General features: G+C 36.2%; 2 protein-coding genes across 2 annotated transcripts in view; one reads left to right on the top strand and one right to left on the bottom strand.

Moving 5' to 3' along the window:
* Positions 1-57: 57 nt before the first annotated feature.
* LOC137398514 (putative ATP synthase subunit f, mitochondrial) lies at positions 58-5470 on the top strand. The gene is made up of 4 exons (XM_068084632.1): positions 58-248; positions 1375-1470; positions 4078-4194; positions 5232-5470. Exons 1-4 carry the CDS (start codon positions 161-163, stop codon positions 5261-5263), a joined length of 333 nt encoding a protein of 110 aa, XP_067940733.1. The 5' UTR covers positions 58-160; the 3' UTR covers positions 5264-5470.
* Positions 5471-5490: 20 nt separating this feature from the next.
* The window catches only part of LOC137398420 (prelamin-A/C-like), a 32670-nt gene continuing 14470 nt past the window's right edge, over positions 5491-23690 (bottom strand). The window contains exons 4-12 of the mRNA XM_068084530.1: positions 22466-22579; positions 17369-17575; positions 16637-16762; positions 9759-9979; positions 9205-9391; positions 8938-9042; positions 7561-7680; positions 7369-7446; positions 5491-5735 (exon numbers count right to left, since the gene is read on the bottom strand). Coding sequence (XP_067940631.1) covers positions 5697-5735; positions 7369-7446; positions 7561-7680; positions 8938-9042; positions 9205-9391; positions 9759-9979; positions 16637-16762; positions 17369-17575; positions 22466-22579 — 1197 coding nt within the window. The 3' untranslated portion in view covers positions 5491-5696. The remainder of the gene's footprint in view (positions 5736-7368; positions 7447-7560; positions 7681-8937; positions 9043-9204; positions 9392-9758; positions 9980-16636; positions 16763-17368; positions 17576-22465; positions 22580-23690) is intronic.

Genomic DNA, 23690 nt, shown 5'->3' with positions numbered 1-23690 from the left:
AAGTAAAAAATTGAAAATGCGTGCAGACAATTTTTGGAGCAAAAAGACAACTCGCGCAGGAATTCGCTCGAAGCCGGTATCTGCCGTCAGTTCAAGGTCTCCAAAGCTGAAAACTTAGTAGTTGAGTAATAATACCGTAGTAGTCTGTGCTATTTTCAACATGCTTGAGAGTATTGGAAGGCCACCTCCAGAGTACAATCCATACGTTCATGGTCCTTACGATCCTGGAAAGTTTTATGGAAACAAAGGTTTGCTTGATCGTGTGACAATAGCTGTTATAATTAAGTATTTGTGACTTAATGAATTCTCTGGCTAAATAATCAGTTTTATTCGACTAAAAATAGTGAAGTAAATTCATAATGAAAAAAGAAAAAGTGGCTATAGAGTTTACTAGTAACTAGTGATTGAAAAGGTTTTTAGCGACCTTGTGCAAGGTGGCTAATCTGTTAGAACTAGTGTCACCTTTCTGACTTATCATTTCGACAATAATTTACGAAGTGTCGATGCTCGATCAGATCCACCAGCCCTCCTATGCGCACGTCATAATTTGAAGCTTTCTACTGGTCAAATATTATTATTCTACATTTTATTTTGTCGTCCCTTCTAAGGGTTACTCCCTTCTAAGGCGACTCTCGTACCAAGTCAAGCAGGAACTGCCGTTTAGTTGAAGTAGCCGAGACACCTCCGATAAATAACCACACTTTGCCTCTACCAGCGTAAGAGCAGGGAATAAAAACTCGATATCACAGCCTATAGCAGACTGTATATACACCAACGTAATCAAACAAGAGCTGATAGTACAGGCTCTATATATGTCACAGCCAATAGCAAACTTTATATATCAGTGCAACTCCAGCAAGAGCCGACAATTCATACTCTATATATCACAGCCGCTAGCAGATTGTGTATATACAAGTGCAACCCTTTGATCCGAGCTGTCAAAGTTACTAAAGAAGATATGTTATACTTGATTAAATTTGTTATATTATCATAGTGTATCTCACCGTGCTAACCAAATTCCGACCGACTCTCAAATGCAAAAACAACTGTTGATATAAGGGAGCAGAAACAAACTCCGCATATGATTGATCGGTACAAGTAGTTGAAACATCTAGGTCAAAATGACAGTTTTTTTTAAACAAACATTTATCGGTAGATAAACAATATGAAAATTTTTCTACATTTTTGTAAAACATCAACTAAGACGGGAAGAGAGTTAATAACAAAATGAAAAATTAACTAGTATTCCTTCACTATTGTCAAATGGTTTTTATGTTGTAAGCCCAGGGTAGCTGGTGCCTTAGTAAAAGTAAAAGTTGAGCAAGAATATTCCTGTCTTTGAAAGTTGTGGTGAGAATCATAAGTCTTTTGTAGGTAAGCCATGGCAAGAAGTCAAACTAGCAGAGTTACCAAGTTGGCTTACCAAACGAAGTGCTAATCCTATCGACTGGACTAGATCTTTTTACAGAGGTAAATGGTCAACCTTTTACATATCTTATTGCATTTCCTTACTGCATTGGGTTTTACTACATGATTTCCATTTCATACAGACTAACATTACTGATTTGACATTAAACAAACATTAACACTAATATTTAACCTCTTATTTGCTATCACATCACGTCTACATACAAATTTTGTAAATACAGCAGATAATTTGCTCAAATGTTTGTCTTGACCTACACAGTAATTTTAACAAACTGTCTGAAATTTTTCGATGTGTTAGTTGTGTAAGTAAACTAAAAAATCGGTAAAAATCAAAAGTAAAACCTGAAAATGATAAAAAAATTTTTAGTGAATTCATCTCAATTTTATTTATTAGTATAAGTAAGAATATATATTTATTGCTACCAATGTTTCTACCTCTGAGCCTACTCATTTCTCAGTCTAAGCTCAACGAGGTTGAGGTTAGACTCGGTTGAGGTTTGACTCGGTTGAGGTTAGATTCGGTTGAGGTTAGACTCGGTTGAGGTTTGACTCGGTTGAGGTTTGACTCGGTTGAGGTTAGATTCGGTTGAGGTTAGATTCGGTTGAGGTTAGACTCGGTTGAGGTTAGACTCGGTTGAGGTTAGACTCGGTTGAGGTTAGACTCGGTTGAGGTTAGACTCGGTTGAGGTTTGACTCGGTTGAGGTTAGACTCGGTTGAGGTTAGACTCGGTTGAGGTTAGATTCGGTTGAGGTTAGACTCGGTTGAGGTTAGACTCGGTTGAGGTTAGACTCGGTTGAGGTTAGACTCGGTTGAGGTTAGACACGGTTGAGGTTAGACACGGTTGAGGTTTGACTCGGTTGAGGTTTGACTCGGTTGAGGTTTGACTCGGTTGAGGTTTGACTCGGTTGAGGTTTGACTCGGTTGAGGTTTGACTCGGTTGAGGTTAGACTCGGTTGAGGTTAGATTCGGTTGAGGTTAGACTCGGTTGAGGTTTGACTCGGCTGAGGTTTGACTCGGTTGAATTTAGACTCGGTTGAGGTTTGACTCGGTTGAGGTTTGACTCGGTTGAGGTTTGACTCGGTTGAGGTTTGACTCGGTTGAGGTTTGACTCTGTTGAGGTTTGACTCGGTTGAGGTTTGACTCGGTTGAGGTTTGACTCGGTTGAGGTTAGACTCGGTTGAGGTTTGACTCGGCTGAGGTTTGACTCGGCTGAGGTTTGACTCGGCTGAGGTTTGACTCGGTTGAGGTTTGACTCGGTTGAGGTTAGACTCGGTTAGGCACGTAAAATTTGAGATGTGATATTCAAACCATCTTGAAACACTACATCTGTATACATCTTCCTTCCTTTATTTGTTTTTAAATTGATGCTTCAAAGAAGGTTAGTGGAAGTGGTGGTGTGAAAAAGGACATGTTTGCATTGAAGATAAAGTATGAATAATAAAAAAACATGAGCAAGCATCTTGCAATCATTTTTAAAAAGGTCTCTGCTGTTGCCTAGTGATTGTAAAAATTTAATAAAGTAAAAATAAGTTTTTATATAAAATTGTATGTAAATCACATGTTCTTTCTAGTTTACATAGACTAAGTTGGACTATCTCAATATCTTTATCACCACCTCTACCATGCCCCAACCTTTCTTCTCCTATATTGCCAAGACTACATCTCAGTTCACCCGTTTTCAACCTAAACGCGAAATGATAACAGAAGTCTGATTTTTATTATAATGGTAAAACCTCTAATTGAATGCCACCTTTATTGTGCAAGTTCATTAGGAGAGTGACTGATAGATATGTGTGGCATAACTTTCGCTAGATATATTTTTAATTAAATTCATTTGTAAAATTTAATATTATTACATATTGGGGTTTGAATAATATTTTTGTGTAATTTCTACCAAGTACTAGGGTTTATCAGCCATTTCAAGCTGTGAAACTGGACAGAAAAATTTACAATTTTTGTAAAGTATCAACCAGAATCAGCTGTGATACTACATACCGTACTTTTCGGATTATAAACCGCACCCTTAAGTATATTAGCCGCATCTGCTTTATTTTCCAAAAAACGATAATAAAAGAATACATATGCTGCACCTTTGTATAGGCCGCAGAACTCAGGACGGTGCTTTTTAACAAGGCAGCGACTTTGCTGTTTAAAACGGAACAGTACTGTTAGGCATTGTTCCATATTTTCTTTCAGGCGCACTAACCGGAGAATCTGTTTAATGCGCCCTAGCGGTGAAAGAAAAAGCCACATGGCTTTTTTCATATAAGCCGCATAGCTCAAATCATCAGAAAAAAGTAGCGGCTAATAGTCCGAAAAGTACGGTAATTATATTAAATTAACTCGTTTTCCAATTAGATTTTTCAACTCAAAACTGTTCATTCTACATCCTTATTCATAAAAGTAGAGCACGCTGTGATAGGTTTTGTATAGATAATTCCGAGAAGTCCGCTAATTAGCTAAAACTTTAGAGAATAGCCAATTTTTTAAATTTTCTATTTGTGTGAAGGAAGAATTTCTTGCTAGTGTACTCCACAAGATGCATGCATAAGCCGATTGACGTAATTCTATAAACACCCCTCAGTTACTGAGAGTAGAAATGTGTATATGATGGATACCATTAGATAGTTATTAATATTTTATTGTAGCATATTGGAGGTACAGCCACAGGTGGCTCAACACTAAGAAGATTGGATCCGCTTCCATTTTCCATGTAGGCTTGTTTTTTGGGGCGTATTACTACTTCCTTCAGTACAGGTCTCACAGTAAGTATTCAGAAGTAACTTAGTCTCTTTGAATTACCAGGTTAATAGACTGTTTCTTCACAAATGTGCTGAAAACAATTCGAGTTATCCGTCACAACCACACTTATGCTTAACAGGACATGCTTACCAAGCTAAGCTTTACGCTTTGCCTGTCATACAACATATACATATGAATAGCAACTTAATGAAAATGCGTTGTACCTTTTTACAAATTGTTACAGAAACTAGCCAAAAATAATTTCAACAAAAAATATTACATTTCATACGAATAAAGCCCAAGTGTAAAAGCATTTACATAAATGTAACACGGGCAGTTATATCAAGTAAACCGATATTTGAAGTATGTAGCTCATGATTTCCTCTTGGCGACTTGTAATAACACTTAGTGTTAAATGACTCGTTAGGAAAAACAAGAATAGTTTTTTGGGTATCCAGTCTTCCAAAGCAGAAGTCAAAAGGTTTTAATAATGCATGAAAATCAAGCAAGCTTAAATTCAAATAGTGTTCTCAGTTGAGATGAGATTATAGGTTGTATATTGGCAAGTAATCTATATTATTGAAGTGTTACAAGGTACGATATAATGACTTAGTTTGCTGGCCTCATAGCTAGCTCATCGTTGAATAATATACACAGGAAGTGCTTGACTGAGCTTGTCTTTATTTCAGTTGCTAACGCTCATATACATGCCTGTCATCATAAGTTTTTTTTTTCAGGCAATATAACACTTTACAACTGTGACAACTTGACTTAATGTGTCAGAACGGAGCCATGCAGTCACACATTGCTGACAGGCAGTGAAGCAACATTATTTTCCTTGGTTAATAAAACATTTTGAAATGTTGTCATACACATTAGTTGTACACTATCACTACTGAATGCAATGTATTTCTACCATAATTATTCTGTGTGAATGATTTATTTGTGCAAGTTGGCCTGCCTTGTCTAGTTAACATGCATTAACCTTTTTAGCCAGTTGTTCCTTACTATGAACTTCTCACATTGCTTACCCTGCATCTCTATGACATATTGTTTACAGCTGATGAACGAAGATCGAAATATCACTGGTAAAACCAGCCGGTGAACATGTTGATGGACATCAAGCATACAGACCCAAACTGGCGGGAAAGTTGCTAACAAAATTACTGTTTGCTCTTCTCCAGCACTAGAAATTTGCAACGAGATACGTACTCGGTACTAAATGTTATAGTGTGTTAACTAATTAGTTTCTGTGATGTTGAGTGTTGCTATCTGAATAAACAAATTTTAATCTTTGTACTGAGAGAAACATTGCGCAGTTCATGGCAAATACAAGATATATTTGAAAAAATTCCACTAAAGAAATGCTTAGTATATGTGTACAAGTTCTCTAAAAGAGACTGGTCAAAAGAAAGTGCTAACCTAGTGTAAGAACAATAAAAATGTACAAAAGTGTAAGCTATGCCCAAGTTAGGGTGAAATGATATTACGGTGTGTATAGGCCATCTGTCTAAGGTTAGTTAGTCTACATCATCACGCATGTCTTGCCATCTCCATCCATATCCTGCAACAACAAATTCTGATAAACCACACGAAAGTTAAAGCGCATCAATTACATAAATACTGTTTCAGCTTATTCAGGTTCTTCAATATCTTGGCTTTCACATGAGCCATTGTTTGACATGGTGAGACAGACATTGGCTGGTGTTTGTAGGATTTCCCCAGAACACTCCGAAGAAATGTTCAATGGTATAAACCCGCAAATTATGATGTCATATTTTTCCTATTCAGTGTTGTGTGCTCTCACCGCTTATTTTTATTGATAATGATGACGCGGGTTGCAGGCGAAGGTAGGACAACTCCAGATAACCAATGAAGATGGCAAAAGGATTCAGGTCATTAGCTCTCCATGTACAGATTATTTTTATAGTAAATAACTCAGATTCCAAGCACCATACTATATTTTCCCGATGATATTATGCACTAGCCCTCTCTTTTTATTGTGATGTTGAGGGGCACGACTGAGGCTAATTAATTTCAAGCATTGCTGATCTCGCAAGAGTGCAATTTTTATAGTCCTAGGGGCATGCCACTGCAGGTCACAATTTAATCGATGTGATTTCATTATCACCATAGGTGGTTAACAACCAGGTATGTTATTAGTAGTCCTTTCTGTTTTTGTCTAATTTTGTTGTAGAAGTACAATTGAATTAAATCAATCGTTGGGGTTGACTCACTACACTGATTGTTCAAAAAAGAGAAGCCTACTGTACATAACTTAACTGTAACTGTAAATAACTGTAAATAATCTCCCTATAAGCTAGTATCATACACAAAGTGATTAATTTAACTGTCCAATACACCTGTTTTCTATTTTCCATATAACTTATTTGAATATAATATAAATATTTTAATTTTTATAGTTTTTTTCTTTTTAATATTTAATTACTAATTAGTTACTAATCAAGTTATTAATCATTTCTGTATGGGACAAACAATGCCGTCATATAAAACGATGTGATAATAATTACTATAAATGTTTAAAATGAACAAAAGGATGAAAAAAGCAAACTATAACAATCACCCGAAATCTATTAATCCAGAACATGTGTTTGTATTGGCGTTAGCACGATTCCCCTGCATTGTTGATTATCTAGAATTCTAGTTTATTATTAGCGCTCTCTGGGTTTAAAAACACTGATTGTCAGCCACACTGACAGCGAAAGGGATCGACGACCTATGGCTAAATGATAATTATGACTTCACATTGTGGGAATCACAACCAAATGTTTTATTTATTGCAGGACATACTTTTGACACCCTTTTTTCATAGTTCTATTATTTTTTGTGTATTGAATATAGGCTCATTCGAAAGCCAAAACTCTGATGTACCGAAATATATGATAAAAGTACTTACATGTATGTAATTTATATGCTTTCAATGCAGTGCTAGGGCAGTAATTGGGTAATGGATCAGCCTAATCGCTTTACTTCATACCTTGTAGTTGAAGATGAGTTTGGAATAATAAAAAGTTTAACTAACACATAGAAAATATCATTTAGCCAAATCCAATTTAGAAATATAATTTGTAGAGCATCATTTAACGGGTCTAAGTTAGATATATAGATGTAAATGTGAAGTAGAGCATCGATTTAAGTAGTAAGTAAATGAATATAACAAATATGGGACTATTTACCCTCAGCACTTCTTGATGTCTCGCAGACTTTCGAACTTTACGTTGAGAAGTTTGTTTCATCTCGAGCATCGCTTGTCCCTGATTGAAAATATTGCATGACTATTAAGCCTCGTAACATAACAACATTGTACCGTACACAGTAGAAATAGGCAAAACAGTTGACAATCATATGTTTAGTGTATACATGGATACCTCGCCATCCTTATCCACCAGAGTAGTCTTCATCAAATCGCCTATCAACCATTTTTGAGTTTTCATGACATAGTTGCGACTTAGCGGGTCATGGGTTGCACCGGAATCGGCACTCCAAACCTAGAAGATATTAGCTCATGTTTTATCTTCTTTAAACTGTATATTCATATATTAACTGAAAATGCATTTTGTGATTGCATGAGAGGACCACCTTATGTATCTAAGGAGAGTATTACCACAAATAAGTCTCTTCAAATACCCACTACTGATGGTCGCCTAAACGTACAAAAAGTAGAGCAGAAATTTGAGACTATTCCCAACATACGACATTTTAAGCTACTCAATCTTCTGTATTGTCAAACCTACACTTTCATGCATCTGACCCTTATGATAATTGACATGGAGAACTTATGTTAAATACTTCCAAACAGCTCATATAATACATTTGTTTTAAATGTGAACATCTGATTTAGCAGGAGTTAAGCCCGGTTCCCATATACGCCGCAAAGCACCGGCGACAGCACCGCAGGCTATTGCGGTAAAATGGGAACCTACACGCCTCGGATCGCAGTGCACCGCCGGTGGATGCCGGCGGTCAACACAAGAGTTTGCGCATGTTCAAATTTCGCAAACAGCCGCAGGCAAAACATTCCCGAAATGCACTGTACGGGTAAAGGTCACCATTATAGGAACGGCATGGCGAGCGAAAATTTTATTTGATTATGCAATTATGTTTACGATATTATTAACGATGTGGCTTTATGTGAAGATATCCCTGTTAACATAACAGAGCCTGATGTTACTGCGCATGTTACCGCCGCATGTTACCGCCGGAGTCTAGCAATCGATATGGGAACCAGGCTTTAGAATAGTTTCAAAGCATGTCTCGAAATAATGAACTGAATTATAGAACATAATTCACTGTACACTACAAGGAATGTACACAGAGAGTACAGGATATAATTAACACACTCTAAATTACAAGGAATGTACACGGACAGTATAGGATATAATTAGCACACTCTGAACTACAAGGAATGTACACAGAGAGTACAGGATATAATTAGCACACTCTGAACTACAAGGAATGTACACAGAGTACAGGATATAATTAACACACTCTGAACTACAAGGAATGTACATAAATAGTACAGGATATGATTAGCACACTCTAAACTACAAGGAATGTACACAGAGAGTACAGGATGTAATTAACACACTCTAAACTACAAGGAATGTAAACAGAGAGTACAGGATATAATTAACACACTATGAACTACAAGGAATGTACACAGAGAGTACAGGATATAATTAACACACTCTAAACTACAAGGAATGTACACAAAGAGTAGAGGATATAATTAGCAAGCAACTTACTGTGGCTATTTCACTCGGGCCTAGCTTCATAGAGCGAGAGAACTTGTAGCATGTTTCAGCATCTCCTGCTGCATGCTTTAGCTTCCATCCTCCTAATGTTACCTCCTGGCATCAATGAGAGGAAAATGGAATTTTTAATTGAACAATATTATGTCTGTATGAAACACCAGTCTATGACAATGATACAGACAACTGCAAGTTGCAGTTGATATAAAGCATTTACTTTGTAATGGTGATTGTAAAGGCACAAATACCATAAAAACCCACTTCATCAGTCATGTTTCTGATCTGTACAAATTTCCCCTTTTCATCCACTTCTGAGATCTCAACATGGCCGAGAACAGTGCCTGCTGAAGCATACACCGCATCACTCTCGGTCTGCTCTACCGCTCCCTGCTCACCACGCCTCCTCTTGCGTGGAGTTGATTTACTAGATGACTGTGGTAGGTTCAACCTGAACAAACCATCCAAAGCACAGATCATACCTAGTTCTCTAACTTTAATTTATGGCAAACTAAGTAAACAGAACTTCCATTATCATTAGTTTTGAGGTGTAACTCTACAGATTATTTATTAAAATTCAAACCCGGAACACCTATTGTCTAAACCACAACATTTTATACTTATTTTTAGTTAAAATGAATGAGCCGCTAAAATAAAGGGAGGACGAATAATGAACTGCATGTATGTGGTTTGCTTATAACGCAAAGTTAACGGTAGTTAGAAGTTCCACAAGGTTGGGCAACTCCAATGGCATACTATAAACAAAATTGGGCAACTTTAGGTAATTGAGGAAAACATGGAATACGCCAATTGCTTACCGTTCCTCTTCTCCTTCGATAAGCTTCCGATAGGCAGAGATCTCCATGTCAAGACTGATCTTAATATCGAGGAGGTCTTGATACTCGCGCATATGTTCAGCCATCTGAGCTCGCAATGAATGGATCTCACGGTCCTTAGTCTCGGTTAGAGATCTTGCCATTTCTCTTTCAGCTGTCAGATCTGCTTCTAAAGACGCCAAACTGGCTTCCACAGTAGCATTCTAGGATGCAAAGAGACAGTTTAGCTGTGAAAATGCTCTGATTAATTGACTGTTAGAAACACAGAGCTGTCGGTTTGCAAAAAATGTGGAATGAACAATAAAAGGATGACAATAATATCTCTTCAAACAATGCATTACTATAGGCCAGAAGCTACTCGGTATTCAAACAATGCATTACTGTAGGCCAGAAGCTACTCGGTAAAACTGAAGGTTGATCAAAGCTCATGTTACGATTTCAATGACTGTACTGCGGGATAGACAGATGGTGGATATTGCAAGATCAACTCTAGTGCAAGAATAAGCAGTGCTGCAAACTTTAGCCACATGAATGGATACAGAAGTAGCGTATCTCAAAAGCCTGTGAGGTCTAAAAAATGTCAAATAAGCAAAGGAACTCATAACTCCTCTAAGCTATCACTCTAAGCTTTCACTCCACCTACCTCCCACACCTACCTCCCGCACGACTACAACAAAGCAGACAACTAGTAGCGACACAACACTTCCCATGTCCCTTTCTAACTTCCTTACACACTCATTTAATCAGACACAACACATTCCCATGTCCCTTTCTAACTTCCTTACACACTCATTTAATCAGACACAACACCTTCCCATGTCCCTTTCTAACTTCCTTACACACTCATTTAATCAGACACAACACCTTCCCATGTCCCTTTCTAACTTCCTTAAACACTCATTTAATCAGACACAACACCTTCCCATGTACCTTTCTAACTTCCTTACACACTCATTTAATCAGACACAACACCTTCCCATGTACCTTTCTAACTTCCTTACACACTCATTTAATCAGACGCAACACCTTCCCATGTCCCTTTCTAACTTCCTTTCACACTCATTTAATCAGACACAACACCTTCCCATGTACCTTTCTAACTTCCTTACACACTCATTTAATCAGACACAACACATTCCCATGTCCCTTTCTAACTTCCTTACACACTCATTTAATCAGACACAACACTTCCCATGTCCCTTTCTAACTTCCTTACACACTCATTTAATCAGACACAACACCTTCCCATGTCCCTTTCTAACTTCCTTACACACTCATTTAATCAGACAAAACACCACTGCATCATTAATAATTATTTAATTAGCTACAAAACAGAAGTCAGAGTTGTGTTTTTGTCTATTCCAAAATTCTGAAAATAGCAAAATAGTAGACAACTCTTTGCATCATGAAGTCGTATCATTTTTGACAATTATGTTGGACTGCTCTCACCAAATACTCAAACTTTTAGTGAAAAGGTACACAAACTAGTGTGCACTCTGTCCGCAAATGAAATGGCTAAAATAGTTTCCTACAAAACTGATGGCAACTTGTAGAACAAGCCTGCAAGAGCGCCAACTCTCCATCACACACTTCCTTCAGTAGTATGAATACACAAATTCTTAATCGTCTCATCGTGTACATACGTATCAAATTCATTAGATGCACTAGCTGATCATCTTCCACAAAATGTGTTTCTTGTTTCATTAAGGTAAAGAACAGGGTTGGAAAAAATAATGTTTTTTTTTTAAATAGGATTTTTTTTGATTTGATTTAAATCAGACTTTTTTGCTTTGAATCAGATTTTTTTGAAAACTTCTAACCAGCTTTTTCCATAACCCCTAACATGATATTATTTTATTGAAGTGTGCCCCATGAAAACATTATTAGCAACATAAAATAACTTTGCATCACTTTAGTTTATTAAAAGTTCTTTTTATTTTAATTTTACCAAGTTGTGCAGCTTATGATGCAGTTTTAGGATGATTTAAATCACAGCCTTCGACATGGAAAAAATCATCAATCAGATTTTTTAGAATGATTTAAATGTTGCAGTGATATAATCCCACGACCAAACACGAGCGAAGAGATTGGTTGGGAGGTTTATGATAAATGCACATGTACACACAACTCCCAAAAACTATTCATTAACGGCCGTCGCACACCCTTGTACTGAAATCTCATCAACAAATTTAACGATTTTTGTGTAGAGTCGTTTAAATATAATAACGATACAAAACACATATAAACCTTTTTAAATATGTTACAAAGTCTTTGAAAGGTTACCGCAAAACCCTGAAACTAACCCATCTGATCGGATTATACATAAATAGACAGATTAATTCGGCCTTACATCGAAATAAAAAATTTACAAGCCTAATGTAATTAAAATTAAGACCGGCATATGAAACGCCGATAAAGCCGTGCGACAGAGAGTAGAAATATTAAGTCGCCAGCATTTTACGAGAAAAACGTAGACATTTCACCAGTCTATGGCATTGTTTAATTGCCGAAGGTTTGTGTAATTAACGTAGACTTTTTGAGGCGTAGACCGATTTACAGGTAAAAAATGTGGTACACAGTTTATCAGCCTACGTTTTTGTCCAATTACCGAAGGATTTTTAAATTATCTAGAACATTAGCCAGATTTCTGTACATCTTATCTACAAGCTAGGGCGGAACTACAATGCCCCTTTATGACAAGAATATTTCTTTATTTCACTCCAGTTTGCATAAAACTTCCAGACATGTGAATGCTAATGCTTGCTTTGTGTTACATATCGCTGTCAAAACCATTCTACATTCTCAACACAACCAACTATCAAACTGTATATTACACGGCAGCTTGCCGTTTTACTTTTAATATCGCATTTCAGAGATATAATAAACATATTTCTTTATTGTTGTTGTTAGTTAAATTACGTACAGTAGTTTAGGTCTACAGCTTGAATTAATATTTATTTTATTGTTGTAAAACATAAGTTTGAGATAGTAGTAGATTATGTCTGATTTTTATACAACCTTTTGTTTTGCATAATTGACCTTTTGAATTTCATTTCAAAACAACTTGACAACTACCATGAACATACAACCTCCCAGAACACCACGTCGTCGCATTGACCGTCCAAGTGTCTCCCAATTATTACGGAGGAGGTGAAATAGAAGGTCCTCACAGCAACCATCAACATTAAATGCTAACGTTCAACAACACGCTACTCAAAATAATGACAACAACTCATCTGATTCAGAGAACTCTTTAGTTAGATGTTGTAGGCGAAGCCTACAACATCTAGCTAAAGAATTCTACTTTTGTAGAATTCTGACCTTTTGTAACTACTTTTTCAACAACCATCAGTACCCTTTCTTTTTTCCATTATTACTTTGGTCGTGGGCTGTATGACAGGAGAATTTCTAGTATAGGAGATAATTTAAGCGCTACATACCCTACAGGATGAAAATATTCGCGGAGTTAAGTTTCGCGCAAATCGCCTTTGTCATGCATTTTTGCAGACTAATTTATTCGAGGAGGAACACAATCCCTCTCTATTAAGAGTTAACTCTATTGCGGCTAGCAATAGAGTTAACCCTTCGCATGCATACACCGCGTGTTTAGGTTTCTATTTAGCTGACAACTCCGAGTTGAGCATGCTAAGCTATAAATGTCTTGCTGCGTCCAGAGGTTTTCACGAATATTCATCGCTTTGGAGGCCTTTGATGAACCAACAACTTGTGGTAAGTAATGAATTATTTTCAAAACCATTTACTAAATTACTAATTGAATTTTACTTTGGTTCTTTGATAAAACGCAATATTTATTGTTTCCAGCCCTACCGCTTCGTTATTCATTTTAGTGTGAGAGAGGAGCCCAATAATCTGCACAACCCATTTTCAGTAAAGATAATAAACGCAGACTGCGCAACGGTTGGTCATCTACCCGTGAAATAAGTAGAGTAAGCAGCTTTTTCATAATTCACGGAGGCATAATGACAGTAGGGGTGGTGGATGTTATTCCTAGAAGATCACCAATAATTCAAGGAGGTCTTGAAATTGAGGTAGAAGTGACCGCAGCTGCTAACCAGGAGAATAATTATATCTGTTTAAAAAAGAGCAAGAACGCCTTTACGATCACAAATTTTTGGCCAACCAGCAGAACTTTGCAATAGTAAGCAGCGAGGAGAGTTCTGATGATAACTGCTTTACCAGCTATGTAGTAGCGAGAGAATCGCCTTCAACATCTACCCAAGACAGTGACAGCGATATAACGCTGCTATTAACAAAATAACTAGTCGGAGAGCACCATTACACGCTAGTATTTACTTATCAAGAGTATCAGTTTAATTTTATTGCCAGACAATCGCCATATGGGCCAAACTGTTTTTATTTACTCCATTCATTGTTTGTAAAAAAATTTTTGTATTTGAAATATTGTATTTGTACACTCAAGTTTTTAATTAATTACAATATATTTATTAGAGTTGCCCCGATTTTAATATCGGAATCGGTATCAGTGCCGATATGGGTGTTAAGTATCTGAATCGGTATCGGCCGATCTTTTCTTAAAAATCGGAAACTTCAGATACTTTTTACAGATCAACCATTTAGCAGAAAACTGTATTTCAGCCTGCTACACTAATAAAAAATTATCAGCTGCAAGTTCCTTATTTTTACCTAATGAATTCCAGGCCTGTCACACAATCTATTTCATGGCTATAGTCTGATAAACATCAACACAGCTGAGGAATCTTTGGCTTTAGTCAAGATATAATCACAAAGTGTGGTATTTCCCAATTACAGTGATACGATTTATTGCAGCTAATCACGAACAAGAGAACAATGATGAGAAACAAGAATGCGGTGTAATATTTCTATTTACTAGCATTACAAAAGTAATTTGAGCGGTCGATGCATAAAGTTATCTATCTCTCCCTTGATCCTGACGATATATTGTGTTATTTGTATCGCATTGATAGAAGATAGAGACGTCTCACTGAGATAATTGAATCACTAACGGTAATTAAAAGAAACATTTATTTGCACTAAACTTGTACAGGCGAAGCAGTTCGTTCAGCAGTAGAAAACTTAATTATCACATATAAAGCTGTACCACTAACAGTAATTACCATTATTAATAACAAATTACAAGAAACATGGACTGTTTTGTTACTAGATGCCCGGTATGTCAGTATGTGAATATATATACATATATATCTTTTTTTCCATAAATACAAACAAGTAAATACATCAATATTTATATTTTCTTTGCATTGTATTTATATTTGCATAATAAAATTAAGAATTATCTATGCAACACAAAAGATCTGAATCGGTATCTGAATCGGATTATTTTTCAATAAGAATCGGTATATCGGATCGGTATCTAAATCGGCTGGTGAAATTAGAATCGGGGCATCACTAATATTTATACATAAGCTAATTCATAAGCTAAGCATAATTCAAGCTAAGCTATAAATTTGTGGCTTCATCCAGAGGTTTTCATGAATGTTCATCGATTCGGCAGCCTTTGGTGAACCAACAGTTTGTGGTAAATTATGAGTTTTTTTCAACGTAAAGAACTGCAGATTTTTTCGATGATGATGCCATGCCGAATTTCGAATAACTTGTGACAACTTTGAATAATTTTGTAAAGAAGTGTTATGCATTGGCAATTGGGGTTAACTCAAAGCCCAAGCGATGATTTTTTTTAAATTTGGAACTCGGCTACGTTTACTACTTTTGCCTAGCGACTAGTTTTTAATTTGAGGCAGTAGTTATTATCCCTTGTGATTAAAAATAGAACTAACTATTCGCGGAATTTAATAATCGGCGGAATTGACTGTTCACGAAATCGCGAATTTTTATATCCATCGAAGATTTTCATCCTGAAGGGTAATTATTCGCCAAATTTAATAATTCGCGGAATCGTCTGTTCGCAAAAAATTAAATCCATCGAATATTTTTATCCTGTAAGGTATATAGGTTGCTTTGCACAGGATTCCAACTCATCACATTCAACTTAGTGTACCGAAACTAAAGAATGCACCTTAATGCACGCATAATCATAATCATGAACTCACACAACACTTTAGTACAGAAAGTATCAGTATTTCTCTAACATTTGCAATAGATTTTTATGCTTGAGGTGATCTGACCGCCAGGACGTTTCAAGATTACAATCGACAAAACTTAATCAAGGCTAAATCGCTCAGAAGAAAAATACGTGTGAATTGATGCCACTAGTTGTTATCTTTGCAATAGTTGACATCGGCTATTTCGTTTAAAAGTCGCAGTATTACGCATCTCTATTCTGTTAGTCTCTATCCAACTACAGACATCAAAATCACATTTTCGCTTGTTGTGAGAATTTTAACCACGAAAAGTTTGATCGATTTTAATCTTGAAACATCCTGGCAGTCACATTAAACATCTAAAGCAATCGCAAATGATAGAAAAATATCAATAATTTTTAATAAAGTTTACTAAAATAAGTTCATCTTTGCGGACAATAGTCATTGATGAAAGAGTTCATGGATTGTTGTTGTGAAAGCCCTGTAGCAACTTGCGTTGAAAATTTAAAGGCTTACAGCTAGCAAATAATTAAAAGTTCATAATTCTCTTATTTTGAAAATAACTCGCACCACATGTAGATACTGATATAAAATTAACGACACAAACAGGTTACAGCGTATTGTAAATTCAACAGCAACAACAGTGAAAACACAAAATAAGCTCTTTCCGAGCATCATCTAATAATACTGGTTAAATGATGCTCATCTCAATCAATAGCATTAGCAAACAGTTACATCTGGGTAACCAAAGTCCGCCCATAAACAGCATAGCAATAGCAGCATCAGCCCTAGTTCTACCTGATTGGCCAGCTTAGCTATTTGACCCTGTAGCTCGGATATCCTATTCCTGTAGGTAGATATTTCAATTCTAGTGTTTTCATCCATTCCACTTTGGCCAGCTAACTCATTCTGGAGCACAGCAACCTGCGGTGAAACATTAACAAGACATTGAACGCATTAGGAGAGTAAAGTAACTATGTAAACAAGATATGTTATTTCTAATCTAGATATAAAAAATATGCAAGTTTTAGCCTAGCTTGTCTTTCCTCTATTTCCAGGAAAGCCTTTGTGACCTCCATAAAGTGCGAGGCACAAATGGGCATGAAGCTACAATGGTCACTCGGGTTTAATTTATCTAATAAGACACCACCTATGTTGGTCAGCAACACAAAAATTATTTGTTATTTTCTCATATTATTTTGTTAACGTGTAGTTATTGGTTATTGTTATTATTATTGTTACAGAATAAGCATGCTAAGCTAAACAAGAAGCAAGAACTTCCGATCATGAATGGAACAGTTACAATCTTTATAGACTTGTGTGGAAATATCAGTCTACCCTTCAGAATATGATTGAATTTAAAAAGAAAAATGTACCGTAGTCTGAGCATATGGCTTCCAGCACGCATACACATTTAGGAAACACGCAGAGATAAATACACACTAAGGGAACACGCAGAGAGAAATACACACTAAGGGAACACGCAGAGAGAAATACACACTAAGGGAACACGCAGAGAGAAGTGCAGACCTTCGATTCATATAATGCCTCGAGTTCCTCTCGATGTATCTGGCTCTGTAGCTCATGCTCTCGTCTCAAGTCAGTCAGTGCCTCTTGCAGTCTGTTCTCTGCGTCCTCTTTGGCTCTCACATCACTTTCATCCAAAGTGAATTCCAGCCTGCTGCGTGTCTCAACCATCTCTGACTCGTGTAACCGGGCTTTAAAGTCCAACTCTTCCTAAAAAGATAAAGTAAGGTAGTGAGAGAAAAAATACGGGAGCAGAGCAGACAAACTAATAGACTTGTAGAAGAGGGTATATTTAGCAAGCGAATCGTGTCAATTGAATATCAAAGAGTCTTATTGTTGAGTGGACTTTGATACTTGTTGTTGTAGTGCACTACAGGCATCAAGCTTTATAAACTAAAAATCAAAAGTAATTGAACTTCTGCATTCAGATTGACCTCTTTGAACATCTTCAAGCAGTTGTCACACATCCACATATGTACATGTATATGCACATGCCTTGAATATACCCTAATACACGTGTCATATATCCACATATGTACATGTATATGCACATGCCTTGAATATACCCTAATACTCGTGTCATATATCCACATATGTACATGTATATGCACATGCCTTGAATATACCCTAATACTCGTGTCATATATCCACATGTGTACATGTTATGCTCCACATATGCAGTACATGTATATGCACATGCCTTGAATACCCTACAGGATGAAAATATTCGTTGGTTATAAAAATTCGCGATTTCGCGAACAGGCAACTCCGCGAATTATAAAATTTCTTCAATAATTAGTTCTATTTTTAATCACAAGGGAGAATAACTACTGCATTAAATTAAAAACTAGCCGCTAGGCTGGTTTTTAATATAAATATTAAACGTAGTTGAGTTTCAAAACATTTTTAAAATCATTGCCTGGTCTTTGAGCTAACACCATTGCCAATGCATCACATTTCTTTACAAAATTATTCAAGGTTGTCACAAGATATGCAGAATAGCGTCATCGCAAAAATAGCCACTAGGTAGAAGTACTAAACGTAGCCGAGTTCCAAAACTTCTTTAAAATCATCGCCGGGCTTCGAGTTTTATTGCCATTGCGTCAAACTTGACAAAATTATTCAAGGTTTTCACAAGTTACTCGGCATGGCTTCGTCATCGCAAAAAATCTCTCCTAGTCTTTTTACATTGAAATCAACTCCATCAATCTCTAATACCGAAGTTGAGGACGATCATGATCCTGATCTGGACATTATGGTATGTATTTGCTTTGCAGTGCAGATACGTTTTTCCATAATTAACTGCATTAGTTAATTCTTTTGTTTAAATACTGATCGCTTTCATTAAATACTTCAGCTATTGTTTTTGCACTTATTAATATTTTTCTTTTTTGTGTTTACTGCAGATTGAGAATGAAACAACCTACTCCGATTACGAAAACTAAAAACAAGTAGTAATATTCACCGTGGCAGAAATATTGGCAGAGAAGCAACCAGTCAACCTAGACCCCTTCATTGACAACAACTCCTTGATATCGCTGCAGCAAACATGATTATATTATATATTTTATTTCATGTATAGATATATTATAATTTATTACAAACTTGAGTGTACAAATAAAATGCTTCAAATACAAATACAATTTTACAAACGATGAATGGAGTAAATATAAACAGTTTAGTCTATATGGCGGTTGTCTAGAGCAATAAAATTAAACTGATACTCTTGATAAGTGAATACTAGCGAGTAATGGTGCTCTCTGACTAGTTATTTTGGTAATAGCAGCTCTACAGTGGTGTGCATAAACTTGGAATCACCAGTTAAATCTTCAAATATGTATGTTTATATGCTGTTGTCTAAGAAATTCTTTAGAGTTAAGTGCCTCAACCCCATCAATATATATATCATTTGAAAGGGAAAATTCTGAAGAAAACGATGATGCCAAATATTCGAAAATATTCTCAGATTTTTATCGCTGGGGTGGATCTACCGAAAGGCAGACTTATTGCAGGCTATGAATGTTGTTAGTGAAAATTGATAAAATAGGATACAAACAAACTCTTTTATACAAATTGGTGGCCCTGAAAAGGGCCGTTGGGTTATTGTTGGTCTTCAGAAGGACTGGTATGGTGTCTTGAGCTGAGCATTAGTATTTTATTTTTTTTACGCTTTCGCTGTTTCTCAGAAACTAAGGGCTTGCGCCTTGCCTTGCAGCCTTTCAAACCATTTGCAAGCAGTCTTCTTCGCACTGTACTGGGGTGAATCTCAATATCTCTGTTGTCTTTGATCTCCTTACAAAGTTGAGTACTGTTCAGATGTCTGTCAGCGAGGGATCTTCGTACCAGGTACCGATCTTCACGGATAGTCGTCTTCTTGGGTCGTCCAGCAGTGTAGGTGGGTTTAAGACTGCCATTGGAGGTCCAAGTCTTGATTGCTGTGTAGACTGACTTCTGAGAACAACCAACTTCCGCAGCTATCTGTCTTTGGGTCTTTTGCTGTTTGTGAAGGTGCAGAATGATGGCTCTTCTCTCTGTGGATAACACTTTAGGCATGGTAAAGTTCAAAGTCAAACTGAATTCAAAGTTAAACTGAGAATGAATAAGACTTCAAGTGTCCTGCTTTAAATATGCAACAGTCAGCAAATTGCAAAACTGAAATGCCATCGTGATGGGATTTAGGATATTTCACTTTCTTTGAAATTTGACAAGCAGTAAACTTTCTCAGCTGGGAAGGTTTGTGCTAACCTGTTATAACCAGATTACGTACAAGACCAGATAAAATTGCTAATCTGTTTAATAGGATTAATATAAATCACTCAGAAATGATTGTGTTAAATCAATTAATGCATTGTTTGAAAGCACATCTTCTGCTGATCAAATTGATATATAATATCTGGCATGGCATCATAATTGGCGGGAAAATAGAAAGCAAATGGAAGATCCATTCGATATAGAGTGAACAAAACAATGTGATTCCAAGTTTATGCACACCACTGTATATCGCTGTCACTGTCTTGGGTAGATGTTAAAGGCGATTCTCTCGCTACTACATGGCTGGTAAGGAAGTTATCATCAGAACTCTCCTCGTGGCTTACTATTGCAAAGTTCTGCGGGTTGGCCAAAAATTTGTGCTCGTAAAGGCGTTTTTGTTCCTTTTTTAAACAGATATATTCTCCTCGTAAGTAGCTGCGGTCCACTTCTACCTCAATTTCAAGACCTCCCTGAATAATCGGTGATCTTTTAAGAATGACATATACCACCCTTGCAGTCATTGTGCTTGCGTGTATGATGAAAAATCTCTCTCTCACACTAAAACAAATAATGAAGCGGTAAGGATGGAAAAAATAAATATTGCGTTATACTGAAGAACCAAAGTAAAATTCAACTAATTTAGTAAATGGTTTTGAAAAACTCATTACTTACCAAAAAATGTTGGTTCATCAAAGGCCTCCAAATCTATGAATATTCGTAAAAACCTCTGAACGCAGCAAAAAATTTATAGCTAAATTTAGCACGATCGACTCGTAGTTGTAAGCTAAATAGAAAACGGAACACGCAATGCGCGCATGCGTATGATTAACTCTATTGGTAGACGTAATAGAGTTAACTCTTCATAGAGAGTGACAGTTTTCAGCCGCGAATAAATTAATCCGCGAATATGCATGAAATGGCAATTTTCGCGAAATATAGCTCCGCGAATAAATTCATCCTGTAGGGTATACCCTAATACTCGTGTCATATATCCACATATGTACATGTATAAGCACATGCCTTGAATATACCCTAATACTCGTGTCACACATCCACATATGTACATGTATATGCAGATGCCTTGAATAAACCATAATATTCATATCATATATCCACATATGTACATGTATATGTACATGCCTTGAATATACCTTAATACTCGTATCCTATATCCACATATGTACATGTTATGCTCCACATATGCAGTACATGTATATGCACATGCCTTGAATATACCCTAATACGCGTGTCATATATCCACATATGTACATGTATATGCACATGCCTTGAATATACCCTAATACTCATGTCATATATCCACATATGCAGTACATGTATATGCAGTTGCCTTGAATATACCCTAATACTCTTGTCATATATTCCAATGTAGCCAACTGACATGCGATGCATTTGATGAAATTTTGGTAAGTTTTACTTAGAAATATCAAGTGTTTGAAGTGTTTCAAGTGTGAAAAGAGAGGAACTACAGTAGACACTGACTCAACAAGACTCCGCCATTTGGATAAAATGAGAAGTAGTTATTTTAGGAGTACCAAAAGTAACAATGAGCGCAAGTATATTAACCTTGAAATGGCTTGATAGTAATACCATATAGTAAACCATATAACAACACTTGATAGTAATACCATATAGTAAACCATATAACAACACTTGATAGTAATACCATATAGTAAACCATATAACAACACTTGATAGTAATACCATATAGTGAACCATATAACAACACTTGATAGTAATACCATATAGTAAACCATATAACAACACTTGATAGTAATACCATATAGTAAACCATATAACAACACTTGATAGTAATACCATATAGTAAACCATATAACAACACTTGATAGTAATACCATATAGTAAACCATATAACAACACCGGATAGTAATACCATATAGTAAACCATATAACAACACTTGATAGTAATACCATATAGTAAACCATATAACAACACTTGATAGTAATACCATATAGTAAACCATATAACAACACCGGATAGTAATACCATATAGTAAACCATATAACAACACCGGATAGTAAATCATTTGTGTAAACCATATAACAATACGTAATAAACCATGTAGTAAACGATGCAGTAACCTCGTACAGTACTAACAGTCATCAAATGTGCCTGCTAAAGCTTAGAATGTACTATAATCTAGTATGAATAATGGTAATGCATTGTAGACAATTTAGTAATCTCTATAAACTAATGGCTACTTCCCTGTTCAAATGCCTTCATATCAACTTCATTAATAAATAGCTTCAGAGCAGCAAGGGAGCTGTTAACCGATTCTATTCGTAAAGCGGAGTAAAAGTACCGGATACCTTTAGACTTTGAACTCGATTCTCGAGGTCAACTTTAAGCAGTGTCTCCTCCTCTAGCTGACGCCGAGCAGAAGCCAGCTGTCTCTGCAGATCCACACTGTCAGACTTGACTTGCTACAATGTAGAGTGCAGAGGATCTTACAACCTGTGTATACTCCCATATACCCTTGTATACCTCTCAGAGTACTATATATATATTTCAGCGTCATATCTTACCGCAATTCCCCTACTCCTCATTCTCATGGCTGTCCAACTTTTGCTATGAACGTATGAAGTGTAGCGATTATTAAAGGCCATATAAAAATGAACAAATAAATGGCTGAAGACAATGAAACAATGGCAGCTTATGAAAAAGTGAAAGAAAGAGAGCTAGGGAAGGGAGAGGCTAGTATTGTTAGAGCATGGAAACCATTTCACAGGTCACTATTATCAAACTAACTCATTGAATGAAAGCGATAATGATAGAATCACAGTTGTCGGCATCATATAACGGCATCATATAACGCTATGATGTTATTAACATTTATGATATAATTAAAAGACTTAGAATTGCTAACTGCTTTCAGTGCAGAATTCTATTAATCTGGACTCGGATTTCATTCTGAACGATAAGCAACATCATAAGCAATACTCAGCTCAACTAATAATAATAACAACTAATAACAGCATAAGAACATGAGTAAACAAGAGCTATTGTGGTAACAGGTGCCCCCAATGGTTTGCCTAGCAGCGGTACGATAGCACATCCGTTTATGATTGCCTTATTACACTAATTTCCCGACATACTATGTGAAATTCGAACAAATATTCGACTTAACACCCAGTTTTATAAATAAATGTAGAGGGTGAAACTACAAAACTAATAAAATTCAAATAAACTAAGTGAGAATAACTTCACATTGTCAAAGTTTGAGTAAGTTATACTGAACATCTCCATAATAAACCTCTACCTTTCCCTCTCCATCTCCTGCATTACCAAACCTCCACTTCTGTTCTACCTTCATGAGTCTCCAAGTTACATAAAAAGAGAACCTGTTTTGGTTGGCTACTTCTTTACTAATTTATTATTTACATTATATATTTATTTTATTGCTGTGTGTAATTATCTGTATTATTTATTAAGGCATTGTCTCTATTATGTATTTATATTATTGCTATGTGTAATTATCTGTATTATTTATTAAGGCATTGTCTCTATTATGTACTTATTTTATTGCTGTAATTA

This window comes from Watersipora subatra, chromosome 1, assembly GCF_963576615.1.
Source record: "Watersipora subatra chromosome 1, tzWatSuba1.1, whole genome shotgun sequence".
Classification (NCBI taxonomy): domain Eukaryota; kingdom Metazoa; phylum Bryozoa; class Gymnolaemata; order Cheilostomatida; family Watersiporidae; genus Watersipora; species Watersipora subatra.
Note: the sequence above shows the minus strand (reverse complement) of the source record. Positions and strands in the feature narration are given on the sequence as shown.

Excerpts from the sequence above, each read along its gene's own strand:
- LOC137398514 (XM_068084632.1), top strand. The coding sequence starts at position 161 with ATGCTTGAGAGTATTGGAAGGCCACCTCCAGAGTACAATCCATACGTT. Across the intron at positions 1,471-4,077 it reads GACTAGATCTTTTTACAGAG|CATATTGGAGGTACAGCCAC; the intron begins GTAAATGGTCAA and ends ATTTTATTGTAG. Across the intron at positions 4,195-5,231 it reads CCTTCAGTACAGGTCTCACA|CTGATGAACGAAGATCGAAA; the intron begins GTAAGTATTCAG and ends TATTGTTTACAG.